The sequence below is a fragment of the Panthera uncia genome, chromosome D4 (genome assembly GCF_023721935.1).
Source record: "Panthera uncia isolate 11264 chromosome D4, Puncia_PCG_1.0, whole genome shotgun sequence".
Taxonomy (NCBI): domain Eukaryota; kingdom Metazoa; phylum Chordata; class Mammalia; order Carnivora; family Felidae; genus Panthera; species Panthera uncia.
The window spans coordinates 31597688-31612742 of NC_064807.1; the positions used below are offsets into that span (position 1 = coordinate 31597688).

The following is a 15055-nucleotide window of genomic DNA, read 5'->3' on the forward strand; positions in this document are numbered from 1 at the left end:
AATGGCACCGATAATAGATGATTTTAGTGTCTGCCTCAGGGTAAAAGATGTTACAAATGAAATACCTTGTGGCCTGTTCCATAGTATATGTTGGGTAAATGTTAGCTGCTGGTGGTGGCACTATTAAAGCAAGAAAGGCAAAAATCCTGAGTCTGTAATGAGATATCCAATAGCTGATTCCAGGAGGACTGGGAAGATTCTGTTCTGCAATTGTCATTTATGCGTAAGTCCAGGCCAGCAGTTGAAACTTTCTAATCGTCTGTCAAAGCCTGTCAGAACCATAAAGGATGTTTGCTTAGGGATTAATGCTTTAAAAAATACCCCCGTTGTTTTTAAGATATAGACCATCATCTTGTCACCGGCCAGACAGAATTTGGTGCCATGGTGTGTGTATCAGGAGAGACCTACTTTATTGTGATTTTTTCTTTATTGTATTTTTGAATGTAACACCTGATTATGTGCAGTGTATTTAAGTTTTAAAGCACCATGATACGTTGAATACCTCAAACGTACCATGCAGTCCAACAGTAGAATGTTAACAGTACTTGGCCATGGATTACTCCCTACAGCCCTTCCTTGCTACCCTACCCTATCACCCAGGGGTGGCCTGAATTTTGTGTTTGATTTTTTGCCTTTTAAAAACATAATTTTCTCACAGATGCGTGTGTGTGTGTGTGTGTGTGTGTGTGTGTGTGTGTGTGTAGTATAAAAAATAAATGTTACTATACATGTATATATAATATATTTACAATGTATATATAATATAGTAATGTTTATTTATTTATTTTGAGGGAAAGAGCACAAGCAGAGGAGGGGCAGAGAGAAAGGGAGAGAGAAAATCCCAAGCAGTTGCACTAATAGTGCAGAGCCTGTCATGGGGCTCGATCTCCCAAACTGAGAGATCATGATCTGAGCCGACATGAAGAGTTGGATGCTTAACTGATGCACAGGTGCCCCACAGATGCATATATATATATATATATATATATATATATATATATATATATTTAGATCAGCACATTTATTTTTTATTTATTTTATTATATGAAATTTATTGTCAAATTAGTTTCCATACCACACCCAGTGCTCATCCCAAAAGATGCCCTCTTCAATGCCCATCACCTCCCCTCCCCTCCCTCCCACCCCCCATCAACCCTCAGTTTGTTCTCAGTTTTAAAGAGTCTCTTATGCTTTGGCTCTCTCTCCCACTCTAACCTCTTTTTTTTCTTTTTTTTCCTTCCCCTCCCCCATGGGTTTCTGTTAAGTTTCTCAGGATCCACATATGAGTGAAAACATATGGTATATGTCTTTCTCTGTATGGCTTATTTCACTTAGCATCACACTCTCCAGTTCCATCCACGTTGCTACAAAGGGCCATATTTCATTCTTTCTCATTGCCACGTAGTACTCCATTGTGTATATAAACCACAATTTCTTTATCCATTCATCAGTTGATGGACATTTAGGCTTTTTCCACAATTTGGCTATTGTTGAGAGTGCTGCTATAAACATTGGGGTACAAGTGCCCCTATGCGTCAGTACTCCTGTATCCCTGGGGTAAATTCCTAGCAGTGCTACTGCTGGGTCATAGCGTAGATCTATTTTTAATTTTTTGAGGAACCTCCACACTGTTTTCCAGAGTGGCTGCACCAGTTTGCATTCCCACCAACAGTGCAAGAGGGTTCCTGTTTCTCCACATCCTCTCCAGCATCTATAGTCTCCTGATTTGTTCATTTTGGCCATTCTGACTGGCGTGAGGTGATATCTGAGTGTGGTTTTGATTTGCATTTCCCTGATGAGGAGCGATGTTGAGCATCTTTTCATGTGCCTGTTGGCCTAGATGCATATATTTTTAAGCAATATATTCATTTGGCTTATTTTGACTTTAATATAAATAGTATCACTTTATGTAGTCTTTGAGACATTTTTTTACCCAACAATAAGCTTCCCAGGATTATTCGTATTATTTGTGAATAATTTTTAGTGCTGTATAATATTCCATTTGGTGAATATATATTTTATTTTTTATTATCTTGCCAGGGGACATTTTCTGTTTCTTTTTTAAATAATAGATATTTCTGGGTGATACAGGTGAAGGGGATTAGAGTACACTTAACATGATGAACACTGAGTAATGTATGGAATTGTCAAATCACTATATTGTATACCTGTAACTAATATACTGCCTGTTAGCCCTACTGGAATTAAAATTTAAAAATATAAATAAATATTGCTGTTGTGAGCACATTTCTGTGCATGGTTCCTAGTGCATATGTATAAAAGTTTCCCTAAAGCAGTTACCTTGGAATGGAAGTGCTAGCTCGTGGAGTGTTCAACATTATCACATACTGTTGACCTGTTTTTCAAGAAATTTGTACCAATTTACGTTCCTCCAGCAGTGTATCATCATTTTTAAGAAAGCTTTGTTGAGGTATAATTTGTATATTACAAAATTTGCCTATTTTAAGTGTAGAATTCAATGATTTTTGTGTAACCAGCACCTTGAGTCCAGTCTTAGAGCATTTCTGTTGGCTCCAAAAGCATCCTCATGCTGACATAAATTCTCTTCAACATTTAATATTGTTCATCTTACTTATTGTCAATCTTTTTCCGATAAAATATCTCATATGGGAATTTGCATTTCTTTGAATACAAGTGACATACAATAGCTTTTCATGTCTTTGTTGGCATTTGTGATTCCTCCATTGTGAAACATCCACTGCCTATTTTTCTGTTAGACTGTTTGACTTTTTCTGATTATTTGAGTTTTTTTTTAATGTATTCTGGAAAACAAAATTATGCCAGTTATATTTGTTGAATTATTTGCTTCATTTGTGACTTACTCCTTTATATTTTTGTTTCTTTTGTTTTCAGTGTCTTTTTTTTTTTTTTTTTTTTTGTGATAATGATGAATTTAAATCCTAGCCCCTGAAGCTATCCAAGGTTATACTTTATCAAGTTCATGGGACTGTTGTACACATTAAATAAAGTGAAGTTAGGGGTGCTTCAATGGCTCAGTTTGTTGGGTGCCTGATTTTGGCTCAGGTAATGATCTTATGGTTTGTGGGTTTAAGCCCCACATCAGGCCCTGTGCTGACAGCTCAGAGCCTGGAGTCTGCTTCAGATTCTGTGTCTCCCTCTCTTCTCTGCCCCTTCCCTGCTTGTGCTCTATCTCCCAAAAATAAATAAACGTTAAAAAAATTTAAAAGAATACTAAAACAGGTCTTGTGATTTATGAATTAAAAAAAATTTATTATTAAAAAAAGTGAAGTTGCACAATACCACTTAGTATGGAACATACTTTTGAATTGTTTACACATAAGCTGAAGAATTAAAAACAAAATTAGAAGCTACTCAGTTACACTAATTGTCATTTAAGTGTTGTGCACTTAATACTTGATATAGCAGTCAGTCTAGTAAGGGATGTTAAAAGTAAGTTCATATCTTCATCCTGTTGTACCCCATGGTGAAGGTTTCTTGAGTAGGTATGTGACTAGCCAAAGGTACAGGACCAGAGGGCAAATAAAGTTCTACCACAGTTTCTGTAATTTTCACTGATTTTTTTCTTCATCAGAGAATGAGCAGCAAGAGTGAAATACTTTTTACATATATAGAAGGTATGTTGTGAAAACATATTTGTTTACAAACATAAAAATACTTGGTAACTGTTTTGATAAGAAAATACAATGAATATTTTATATTACACCAAAAAATGTGTTTAGTTTTTTTGAATTCCTTATCCAGAAACACTTGAAAAGGAAGAAGACAAATTATTTATCTTTACTCTCACATGGCTGTGAAGAATTAAAAATGAAGAACATTGAAATAAGTCCAGAATAACCTCAAATATTTGGCCACATAGACTATTATAATCTTCAAAAGTAGGTGTAATAGTGAAGGCTTTATAAGCAGTTTTCAATCCATAAATACAGTAGGCATTTTGGTATTTTGGCCATTTGGAAAATAAAAGCTGCAGCATCAGTAAAGGTCTGAGATGTCCCAGTTTTGTGGATTCAATTCAGTGTATTTATTTATTTTTTAAAAAGTTTATTTATTTAGAGAGCATGTGTGTGCAAGTTGGGGAGGGGCAGAGAGAGAGACACACACACACACAGAATCCCAAGCACGTTCTGCACTGTCAGCGCAGAGCCTGATGTGGGGCTTGAACTCACCAACCATAAGATCGTGACTTGAGCTGAAGTTGAGCTCTTAACCGACTGAGCCACCCAGGTGCCCCTCAATTCAGTGTATTTAAAGTTAATTGAAGTTGATATCAAAAATTTTAGAGATAGGTTTATTTACAGTGTCTTTTAGTGAACAAAGATTTTAATGTAATTGATTTTACATCAATTTACATGTACTGCACCGTGTGTTTAATGTCTTAAATTTTATCTTCTGGTTAACTACCTCTCTTGTTTAACTCTTTCATTGAGTTTTTAGTTTAGTAATGACGTATTTCATTTCTGGAAGTCTACCCCTTCCTCCCAGATCTGACTCGCCATTCCAAATAGTTTATTTTATGAGCTTATCTTTGTGATTCCATATTTTATTTTTTTAAATATTTCATGTTCTTTAGTGTCTCTCTGGTAATTCTAATGTCAACTACCTTTGGTGGGGGCTGGTTCTAAATGCTTTGTCAGTTGTTTTTGCTAGCTTTTTCCAGTGTTGCCTTGCTTCCCTGTGTGTATAGAGATCTTTGGTTGTATGCTTTGACTTGATCTTAATTTGTGAAAAATTTATAGATCTAAATGGAGGTTGCTTTTCTCCCAAGAGGATTGGGGTTGCTTCTGTGTGGAACCAAAGACACATTAACCTCAAACCCTTAATGGTCCACACTCAATTCAGGAGTCCAAAGCTCTCTGCAATCTTTATTTGACTGGACATTTCTCTCTTTTTCTTCTCTGCCCTCCTTCTCATATTCATAATTACCTTTTTATAAGGTGAACAGCCTGCCTTTTTTTTAATGGTACTTTTGTTGCAGAATTTTAATTTATTTGTTTCTCTTTTAAAAAATTGATTTGTTTAAATTCAAGTAAGTTAACTACAGTGTACTGTTGGTTTCAGGAGTAGATCCCAGTGATTCATCACTTACATATAACGCCCAGCGCTGTACCAACTAGTACCCTCCTTAATGTCCTTCACCCATTTAGCCTATCCACCTACACACTTCCCTTCCAGCAACCTCAGTTTGTTTTCTGTATTTAAGAGTCTCTTATAGTTTTCCTCCCTCTCTGTTTTTATTTTATTTTTCCTTCCCTTCTTCTATGTTCATCTATTCTGTTTCTTAATTTCCATATCTGAGTGAAATCATATGATACTTGTCTTTCTGTGACTGACTTATTTCGCTTAGCATAATACACTCTAGTTCCATCCACGTTGTTGCACATGGCACCAGAAATTCTTTTGGGTCACTGAGTAATATTCCATTGCACATATATGTATATATACCACATCTTCTTTAGCCATTCATCAGTCGATGGACATTTGGGCTCTTTCCATACTTTGGCTATTGTTGAAAGTGTTGCCATAAACACTGGGGTGCATGTGTCCCTTCGAAACAGCATTTTTGTGTCCTTTGGATAAGCATCTAAGTAGTGCAATTGCTGTGTTATGGGGTAGTTCTATTTTTAATTTTTTGAGGAGCCTCCATAGTGTTTTCCAGAGTGAATGCACCAGTTCGCATTCCCACCAACAGTGCCAAAGGGTTCCCCTTACTCTGCATCCTTACCAACATCTGTTGTTTCCTGTTGTTAATACTAACCATTCTGACAGGTGTGAAGTGGTATATCACTGTGGTTTTGGTTTGTGTTTCCTTGATGAGGAGTCATGTTGAGCATCTTTTCCTGTGTGTGTTAGCCATCTGGATGTCTTCTTTGGATAAGTGTATATTCATGTCTTCTGCCCATTTCTTCAGTGGGTTGTGTTTTAGTTGTTGAGTTTGTTTCGAAAGTTGTTCTACATTGGTTATTGTCTAGACTTTTATATTTATTTATTTATTTATTTATTTATTTATGTTTATTTTTGAGAGAGAGAGAGAGAGACAGAGCATGAGCAGCGGAGGGGCAGAGGGAGAGGGTGACACAGAATCCGAAGCAGGCTTCAGGCTCTGAATGGTCAGCACAGAGTCCAGTGTGGGGCTCACGTCAGCAAGTGCACTCCTTAATCCCCATCACCTATTTTGCTCATCCCCCACCAGTCTTCCCCCTGGTAACTGTCAATTTGTTCTCTATAGTTAAGGGTCGGTTTCTTGGTTTGCCTCTCTCTCTCCTTTTATTCCCCTTTCCTCGTTTATTTCTTTTTAAAAAAATTTTTAATGTTTATTTAGTTTTGAGAGAGAGAGAGAGAGACACACACAGACAGATAGACAGATTGTGAGCTGGGAAGGGGCAGAGAGAGGGAGACACAGGATCTGAAGCAAATTCCAGGCTCTGAGCTGTCAGCACAGAGCCTGATGTGGGGCTTGAACTCACAAGCTGCGAGATCATGACCTGAGCCAAAGTTGGATGCTCAACTGACTGAGCCACCCAGGCACCCATTTGTTTTATTTCTTAAATTCCATATATGAGTGAAATCATATGGTATTTGTCTTCTCTGCCTGACTTATTTTGCTTAGCATAATACTTTCTAGCTTCTTCCATGTCCTTGCAAATGGCACGATTTCATTCTTTTTCATGGCCAGGTAATATTCCATTATCTATCTATCTATCTATCTATCTATATACACACACACACACACACACACACACACATACATATTATATATATACATATATACATACCACGTCTTCTTTTTTTAACTTTTTAAAAAATTTTATTTATTTATTTTGAGAGAGAGAGAGAGAAAGAGAGAGAGCCAGCAGGGGAGGGCAGAGAGAGAGAGACAGAGGGTCCAAAGCAGGCTCTACACTGACTGATACGGGACTTGGACTCACGAACCGTGAGATCATGACCTGAGCCAAAGTTGGATACTCAACCGACTGAGCCACCCAGGCACCCCATATATCATGTCTTCTTTATACACTCATTATACAATGGGCACTTGGGCTGTTTCCATAATTTAGCTATTATTGATAATGCTGTTATAAACATGGGGGTTCATGTATCCCTTTGAATTAGTATTTTTGTATTCTTTGGGTAAATACCTAGCAGTGTAATTGCTGGATCATAGGGTAGTTCTATTTTAACTTTTTGAGGAAAGGGGGTCTGTTTTAAAACTAGTAAGTTTAGGGGCACCTGGGTGGCTCAGTTGGTAAAGTGTCCAACCCTTGATTTAGGCTCAGGTCATGATCTCATGGTTCGTAAGGAGATTGAGTCCTGCATTGGGCTCTGCTCTGGTAGCACAGAGCCTGCTTGGGATTCTTTCTCTCCTTCTCTCTACTCCTTCCCCACTCTCTCTCCCTCTCTCTCAAACTTAAAAAAATTAAAACGAATAAGTTTAGAGATGTGAGACGTTTTTATGGAAAGGAAGAAACAAAAAGAGCTATAGTGTCACACGTTGTAATTAATTTTAAAGCAGAATGAATTTCATTTGGGTGTAATTTATTTTTATTGTGTAAAGATCTGAAGGAAATCCTCAGTCTGTTTTAAAATGTGGACCATGAGCTTTCATTTTAGTTATGGAAAGGTACAATTTTCCCTCATTACTGTGTAAAATGGATTGAAGTTTGAATTCTTTAAAGCACTAACCAAGTTTTATTTTTCTTTCCCCATGTGCATTACCTTTGAAACTTCAAGGGCTTGTTAAAGGCATATAAATTAGTGGCAGTAATTTACATTAGCCTATCTCTAAGTTCTTGGTGAATTAGTGGAGATTGGTGCCTGGTCTTTTGTTAGGTGTTGGCCGGACTGTGATAGGGTCATTAAAAGGGATGGTAAAAGCCTAATGAGGAAGAGCATACTCTTTTAAAAAATGCTTAAAATTTAGTATTTTTATTTAATTAGTTTAAGTAAAAATATCTAAAAAAAAATAAAAAAAAAATTACCTCACTGTAATGTCCTATGAGAAACAGTATGTAATAATACTGAGTTATAAAAATGGGACCAGCTCCGCTATTTCTCAAGGGATTGATTACAAAGAATTATGATTCACTAGACAGACAATACATCTACTACTGAGGAGACTGACTGGACTAATTTTCAAACAAGGAGGCCTGTTAAATTACTGAGTATCTTGCTTCCAACTGTAAAATGAGGGTGTTTTGCCTCTGTTTTGCTAGCATGGGGATTATTCCAGTGCATTTTAGGTCTCTGCATTAATAAAATAATTACCAAGTACCTGTACAGTGTCAAAACTTGGCACTAGTTTTTTGGTAGATGTCAGATATAAAGAAAATGTTATTTTTCCTTTTATCAAAACTTGTTTACTAATTTTTAAAATACATTTTGCATACATTGCTTTGTTTCTTCTTAATAATTTGATGAGGGATGTTATTAGGTGTAAAAGATGTCCCCAGTTCTGCAGTTGGTAGACTTTGAGAGAGGGGATTTAAATAGGTGCTAGCTATGTCAGCTCTTGTAAAGACCAAGAGCACAACATCCAGTTATAACTCAATGACATTTCTGTGTCAGAATACCATAATTTGATTTCTCTGTATTTTTATTTAAAAAATTTTTTTAATGTTTTTATTTATTTTTGAGAGAGAGAAACAGAGCACGAGTGGGGGAGGGGCAGAGAGAGAGGGAGACACAGAATCCGAAGCAGGCTTCAGGCTCTGAGCTGTCAGCACAGAGCCCGTTGAGGGGCTTCAACTCGTGAACCGCGAGATTATGATCTGAGCTGAAGTTGGATGCTTAACCAACTGAGCCACCCAGGTGCCCCTGTATTTTTTTTTTTAATAACCTCATTTGAATCAGGGGCAGACCTGAAAACGTTAGAATCTTTAATAATTCTTTCAGTATTTTCTCAGTCTTATAGCTTCTAGGTGGTGATTCTTATTTTTTTAATAGTTGGGTTTTTGAATAGAATGATATTTTCCCCTTATAATTCTTACATTTCAGAAATTTTTGTTGGTCATTGTGAATCCATCTTAGAGTGGGGCATATGCCACTGAAACTCAGGAGAAAGATTGGGGGCTCATAATATTGTTTGGAAAGTAGCCCCATTGGGATAACATTGAAGGTGTTGAGGATAATGGCAGGAGATGGGGGGTAGGGAGAGAAACATGTGGTTGGATATTGACAATTTTGAGGACAGAATATAGAGTGATGGCAATGAAGATGTGGAAAGCCCTAAATGAGAGAGTACCAGGTTAATGATTTAGGACTAATTTTGGAGGACAAGGGCTTTATGGTGAATTATTTCAGAAAACATGACAGACACAGGGTAAGAAGACAAACGGAGCAGGAGAGGGCCCAGGAAGCTGACTGGATGGGGTGATTGGAGTGGAGGGAGTGGGGATCTGACAGGAAATGTCTGCCCCAGTGGAGGTCAAGTGAATGACAAATATTGCTCAAGTACCTGCAGAACATTGTGTGGAGAGCTTTTTTTGAGGGGGATGGAATCTCAGAAGAGGCATTTGTCTATGAACTTGGGCTGGTGTTCAGACTTTCTGCTAAGACTCATTAGCTGTAAGCTTTGAATAGTTGGGCAAACTGACCTGTTATTGTTTGTATCTAGGGTCTTTCTGAAGACTGCTTTTATAGTAAGTGAGTTCTGTTACCACTCTCACAAGTAAAACAGGCTTGCATTTTAAGCCTTACTAGTGTTTGTGTTGGATGGCTGTACCCGTGGGTGGGAATAATGGGAGCTTTATATGTTTGTCTGTCCTGAATTTTAGCTCCTTGGATATTTGTTGAGGAGGCTGAGAGAAGGGGATGATACATTGTATTTTAAGATGATCAGAACTGGAAGCATAGAGTTTAGAAATGATGGCTCAGGAGTCAAATTTAGGTTTATCTTTGCCACCTACTACTAGCTAGGAGTATTAGTTTTTCCATTTGCTCATTTGGGTATAATGTTACCTATTTTACAGGATTGTTTTGAATAGGTATAGTGTGTATGTATGTGCAGTATAATGGGGTAGAGTATGGCACAACAACTTATGTAAATGACAGACTAGATGTGCTCCTTGTCTAAATCTGGACTCTTAAGTGTTTCAGCAGAGCCTGTCTTTGGTGGTGGTTAGTTCAGTCAATAGTAGAGAACACAAATTGGAGAAGGAATTTTGAAGCAATAAGATTTATTTTTAGTCTCCATTATACCAGTTACTCTTAATATTTTAATAAGCTCTTTAATTGAAATGATATGACTTTTTATTTTAGCAAAATAAATTAGGTTTCAGCATCATGGTAACCTTGGCCTTACCTAGAAGAAAGTGCTGCAAACATGTTATTTGCCCACTAATGGAAAGAACCAGTACTGAATTTCACAGAACTTTTTTTTTTTTTTAATCACTTATCTCCTTGTTGTTTTGGAGGCTTGCCAGTAAGATATACTACAGAATAGTGGAGGTGTTCATTTCGTAGGTTCTAAGAAATAATAAGTGTTATTCCCAAAGGCTTTGTGTCCTTTAGACCATTCAGTACTCTGAGTAACTCTGGGAAGTGCTGCAGCTCTCATGTTTTCTTGAAGAAAGACGGAAGCTCAGGAAATCTCAGTGATTTTTACCTTGGTCAGTGGCAGAGCTGGGGCCATAATCTGGGTCTTCTCTCAGCACGCTTTCTCTACCTTTTTCCTCTCAGACCTGCATGTCGAGGGATGTCAAGGGATTCAGCCTTAGTTATTTCTGAAAGATAATGTCAGAAATAAAGATAAGAATTCCCCAAATGTAGGAATTTCAGAGAAATAGTTTGTTTGTAAATTCGTAAGCTCATTCAGTTTAAAATGATTTCTATAATATGTTGCTCATTTATTACTTCAGATTCATTGCCTCAGTAATGACTTTCAAATAGGAATCTATTATTAGAGTGATTGGGCTGAGGTCTGATTGGACTAGAGTTAAGAGGCTGCATCACTATAAATAGAGTGAGATAAAACATTTTATAGAATTTGATTTAATTTTTATGAAGTCTCATAAATTGGAACCTAGGATTTTCTCTAAAAGGATACTAGTTTTGACCAATTTCCAAATAGCAGACTTCCCACTGTGGAGTTTTAAGCTGTAGATAGAGTGGCTACTTAGGGAAATTTGGGAATTGAATTATTTCCCTTGGGACTTTTAATTATGTTACCTGAGGCAGAGCTTCATTAACTGCTGCATCAATAATTTTGCTAACCCAAAGCTTGAGGAAGTAAGATTAGTACACTGATTAGAGAATCATCTAGAGACCAAATTAAAACAGAACAACCCTGAAAGTTTTTAGTGGATAAGGGAGATCTGTGTGGTCATTGACATAGTTATTGGAGAAGGCCTTACTGTTATACAGAAATGCATTTAATGCCCCTCTTTAATAGCATCATAAGGAGATTGAAATGGATTTACAGGCATTGCAGTTTCCTCATGATTTCATAGGAATGATCCCAATATCTTATGTTTATGTGTGGTTATGAGAAAGGCATATAGGAAAAATACATAGTTTGTAAAGATTTTAAGCAGTTGTGAGTTATAATTGAATAATTGGTAAGTTCTAATAAAACTAGAATCTTTTCCTATCTGGTATCAGTGATTCTATCCTTTTCTCTGTATCATCACCATTATTGCTATAAAACTACATTATTCCAGCAGTTTTACTAAAGTTTGGATAAGGATTTTTTTATTATTCTGTATTTAAAATTTCCCATCGACATAAGAAGTTAATATTTATGCAGTTACTCTGGAAAACAGTGTGGAGGTTCCTCAAAAAATTAAAAATAGATCTACGCTATGACCCAGCAGTAGCACTGCTAGGAATTTACCCATGGGATACAGGAGTGTTGATGCATAGGGGTGCTTGTACCCCAAGGTTTATAGCAGCACTTTCTACAATAGCCAAATTATGGAAAGAGCCTAAATGTCCATCAACTGATGAACGGATAAAGAAATTGTGGTTTATATACACAATGGAGTACTACCTGGCCATGAGAAAGAATGAAATATGGCCTTTTGTAACAACGTGGATGGAACTGGAGAGTGTTATGCTAAGTGAAATAAATCATACAGAGAAAAACAGATACCATATGTTTTCACTCTTATGTGGATCCTGAGAAACTTAACAGAAGACCATGGGGGAGGGGAAGGGGAAAAAAAAGTTAGAGAGGGAGGGAGCCAAACCATAAGAGACTCTTAAAACCTGAGAATAAACTGAGGGTTGATGGGGGGTGGGAGGGAAGGGAGGGTGGGTGATGGGCATTGAGGAGGGCAGCTGTTGGGATGAGCACTGGGTGTCGTATGGAAACCAATTTGACAATAAATTTTATATAGAAAGAATAATATTTAGTTGAAGGAGCAGTAAAAGCACAATGATCTGTGGTTTAGAAGTGCTAAGAATTTTTCCCATAATTATAGTGGAATTTTTAGGAAATAATGTATCACATGCTAAAGTTGAAATGCATAGGGATGAGAGTGGGAAGGCAGAAGATATATTTTACTATTAGTATCTTGAGATGATGTCTGATGTTGAATATGACTTCTAAGCTAATGTACAAATAAATAATTTAAAAAGAAAAAACTACTCCCACCCTCAAAGAAAAGGTGTGCCAAAAATGGAAAGCACACTTCAGATCATAGTCTTTGAAGCAATGATTTTTTGCTAACAACAACTGAGGGGTGGAGCCTTAACTTATACTTCCATTTGGAGTCAGGAATTTTATTGGTATACTTTCATACTAATGTTCATATAGAACCATATTATGCTAGTAGTAATCTTGGATCTTTAATAATTGATATATACATACATATATTACCTGAATAATGATTGCTTTATTTTTCATTTCTCAGTGAATTTAAGTGTACAGTATGATAATTTTGGCACATGACAGTTTGATTAATAAATGCTATTTTTATTAGTTTATTAACATTTGATTTTTTTTTCCTCTTTCTCCTGGTTCCAGGGTGTGGATGAATGGAACATAGCTCGCCTAAATACGGTCTTGGATGTGGTTGAGGAAGAGTGCGGTATTTCTATTGAGGGTGTAAACACCCCTTATCTCTATTTTGGTATGTGGAAAACCACATTCGCGTGGCACACCGAGGATATGGACCTCTACAGCATTAATTATCTCCACTTTGGAGAGCCCAAGTCTTGGCAAGTTTCATGTTTAATATTCATTTGCTTAGGAGTTTTGAAATTTGGGTAATATGAACCTACTGAAGAGGATTTTTTCATTTTATCTGGTGAATTCAGATTTATCTGAGGTGAAATTTTTTGAGTGTAATAATTGATTATTTTCCACTCTGCCCATGGTTTTACTCAAAACCATAAAGCTAGTGGTGACTTGTGTATCTAAAGTGGCTTGCATACCATTTTGTGGGCCATGGGTTGATAGATACTGTAGTCTTGAAGAATTTGTTAGGCATTGTTACTTTTTTGAGCATTTGTTAGAAGGTATGCAGGAAATAGTTAAGAGTGAAAGTTGACCTCATGGATGTGGAGTATCTGGTAATCTTAATGATCTTCTGGTCCAGCCTTTTCTAAATAAATGACTAGTTTAGGAGAGGAGGGATGAATTCAGGAAGCCTATCATTGCTCTTTGGGTGATGGGCATGGGGAAAAGAATGTCATTGTTAATACGTGTTCTTAACTAGCAGTTTCCTGTGTTTGTGAGCCTCTTTCCTCATATTTCTGAGCAACGACTTACAGATGTACTGAATTGTAAAATACATCATGTAGTACACACATATGTAATCGTTAGTTTGTCAGTCACCCTGGCCAATTTCATGTTTTGAACTTGTTTTTGTGGGTTTTAGTCTTAGGGGAGTTTAAGCATCAATTCTATTTTCTGTAATACATGGACATGCAGGAAAACACAGACAGAAGCATACAAAGCGTCACCTTGACCAACTCAGGGAAGATAATGTTTCTGATGGATGTGAACATGATAGGATGCTCTTCAGGTGTTCGTGTCAGCCCAGTAGCTTTCTTGCCTCCAAGTTAAAGATAATGGTCTGTTTTCAAGTTCTCTTGCTGATTAAGTATTGAGATGCAGTTATTTGGGGATAATCTCCACACCCATTTTGCCATTATTACTTGCCTTTGAGGTTTTATCATTTGGTGAGATGTGAAGTTATAAGCTTTCTCCAAAAAACTCAAATATAGCAAAAATTGCTAATGATCAAAAATGGCATTTAGTTGGAAGGCAAGTTTTAGGTGGAAGAGGAAAGTTCTTAGGACATACAAGAAAAATTCAGACAGTTCTGATTTGTTGTGTTCTGATTTGTTGTTAAGGAGTCCCTTAACTCCACAACAAAAGTTAGGGGAAAGGCTGTTTAACTTTTTTTTCTTAATATGAAATTTATTATCAAATTGGTTTCCATACAACACCCAGTGCTCATCCCAACAGCTGCCCTCCTCAATGCCCATCACCCACCTTCCCTTTCCTCCCACCCCCATCAACCCTCAGTTTATTCTCAGGTTTTAAGAGTCTCTTATGTTTTGGCTCCCTCCCTCTCTAACTTTTTGTCCCCCTTCCTCTCCCCCATGGTCTTCTGTTAAGTTTCTCAGGATCCACATAAGAGTGAAAACATATGGTATCTGTCTTTCTCTGTATGACTTACTTTACTTAGCATAACACTCTCCAGTTCCATCCACATTGCTACAAAAGGCCATATTTCATTCTTTCTCAGGGCCACGTAGTATTCCATTGTATATATAAACCAGAACTTCTTTATCCATTCATCAGTTGATGGACATTTAGGCTCTTTCCATAATTTGGCTATTGTAGAAAGTGCTGCTATAAACATTGGGGTACAAGTGCCCCTATGCATCAGTACTCCTGTATCCCTGGGGTAAATTCCTAGCAGTGCTATTGCTGGGTCATAGGGTAGATCTATTTTTAATTTTTTGAGAAACCTGCACACTGTTTTCCAGAGCGGCTGCACCAGTTTGCATTCTGGCCAACAGTGCAAGAGGGTTTCCGTTTCTCCACATCCTCTCCAGCATCTATAGTCTCCTGATTTGTTCATTTTGGCCACTCTGTCTG

At 37.1% G+C, this 15055-nt stretch overlaps 1 protein-coding gene and 1 long non-coding RNA gene across 21 annotated transcripts in view; one reads left to right on the forward strand and one right to left on the reverse strand.

Annotated features, from left to right (window-relative positions):
- KDM4C (lysine demethylase 4C) overlaps positions 1-15055 on the forward strand; it is a 432339-nt gene that overhangs the window by 62472 nt on the left and 354812 nt on the right. For 16 of the 19 annotated variants that reach the window (XM_049634710.1, XM_049634680.1, XM_049634624.1 and 13 more), the window contains one exon: positions 12968-13161. The exons of the other annotated variants lie outside the window; for them this stretch is intronic. In XM_049634710.1, coding sequence (XP_049490667.1) covers positions 12968-13161 — 194 coding nt within the window. The remainder of the gene's footprint in view (positions 1-12967; positions 13162-15055) is intronic. 19 annotated transcript variants of the gene reach the window in all.
- The window catches only part of LOC125925679 (uncharacterized), a 45134-nt gene continuing 40500 nt past the window's right edge, over positions 10422-15055 (reverse strand). For both annotated transcript variants that reach the window (XR_007458897.1, XR_007458898.1), the window contains exon 4: positions 10422-10724. This is a non-coding gene — a long non-coding RNA (uncharacterized LOC125925679). The remainder of the gene's footprint in view (positions 10725-15055) is intronic.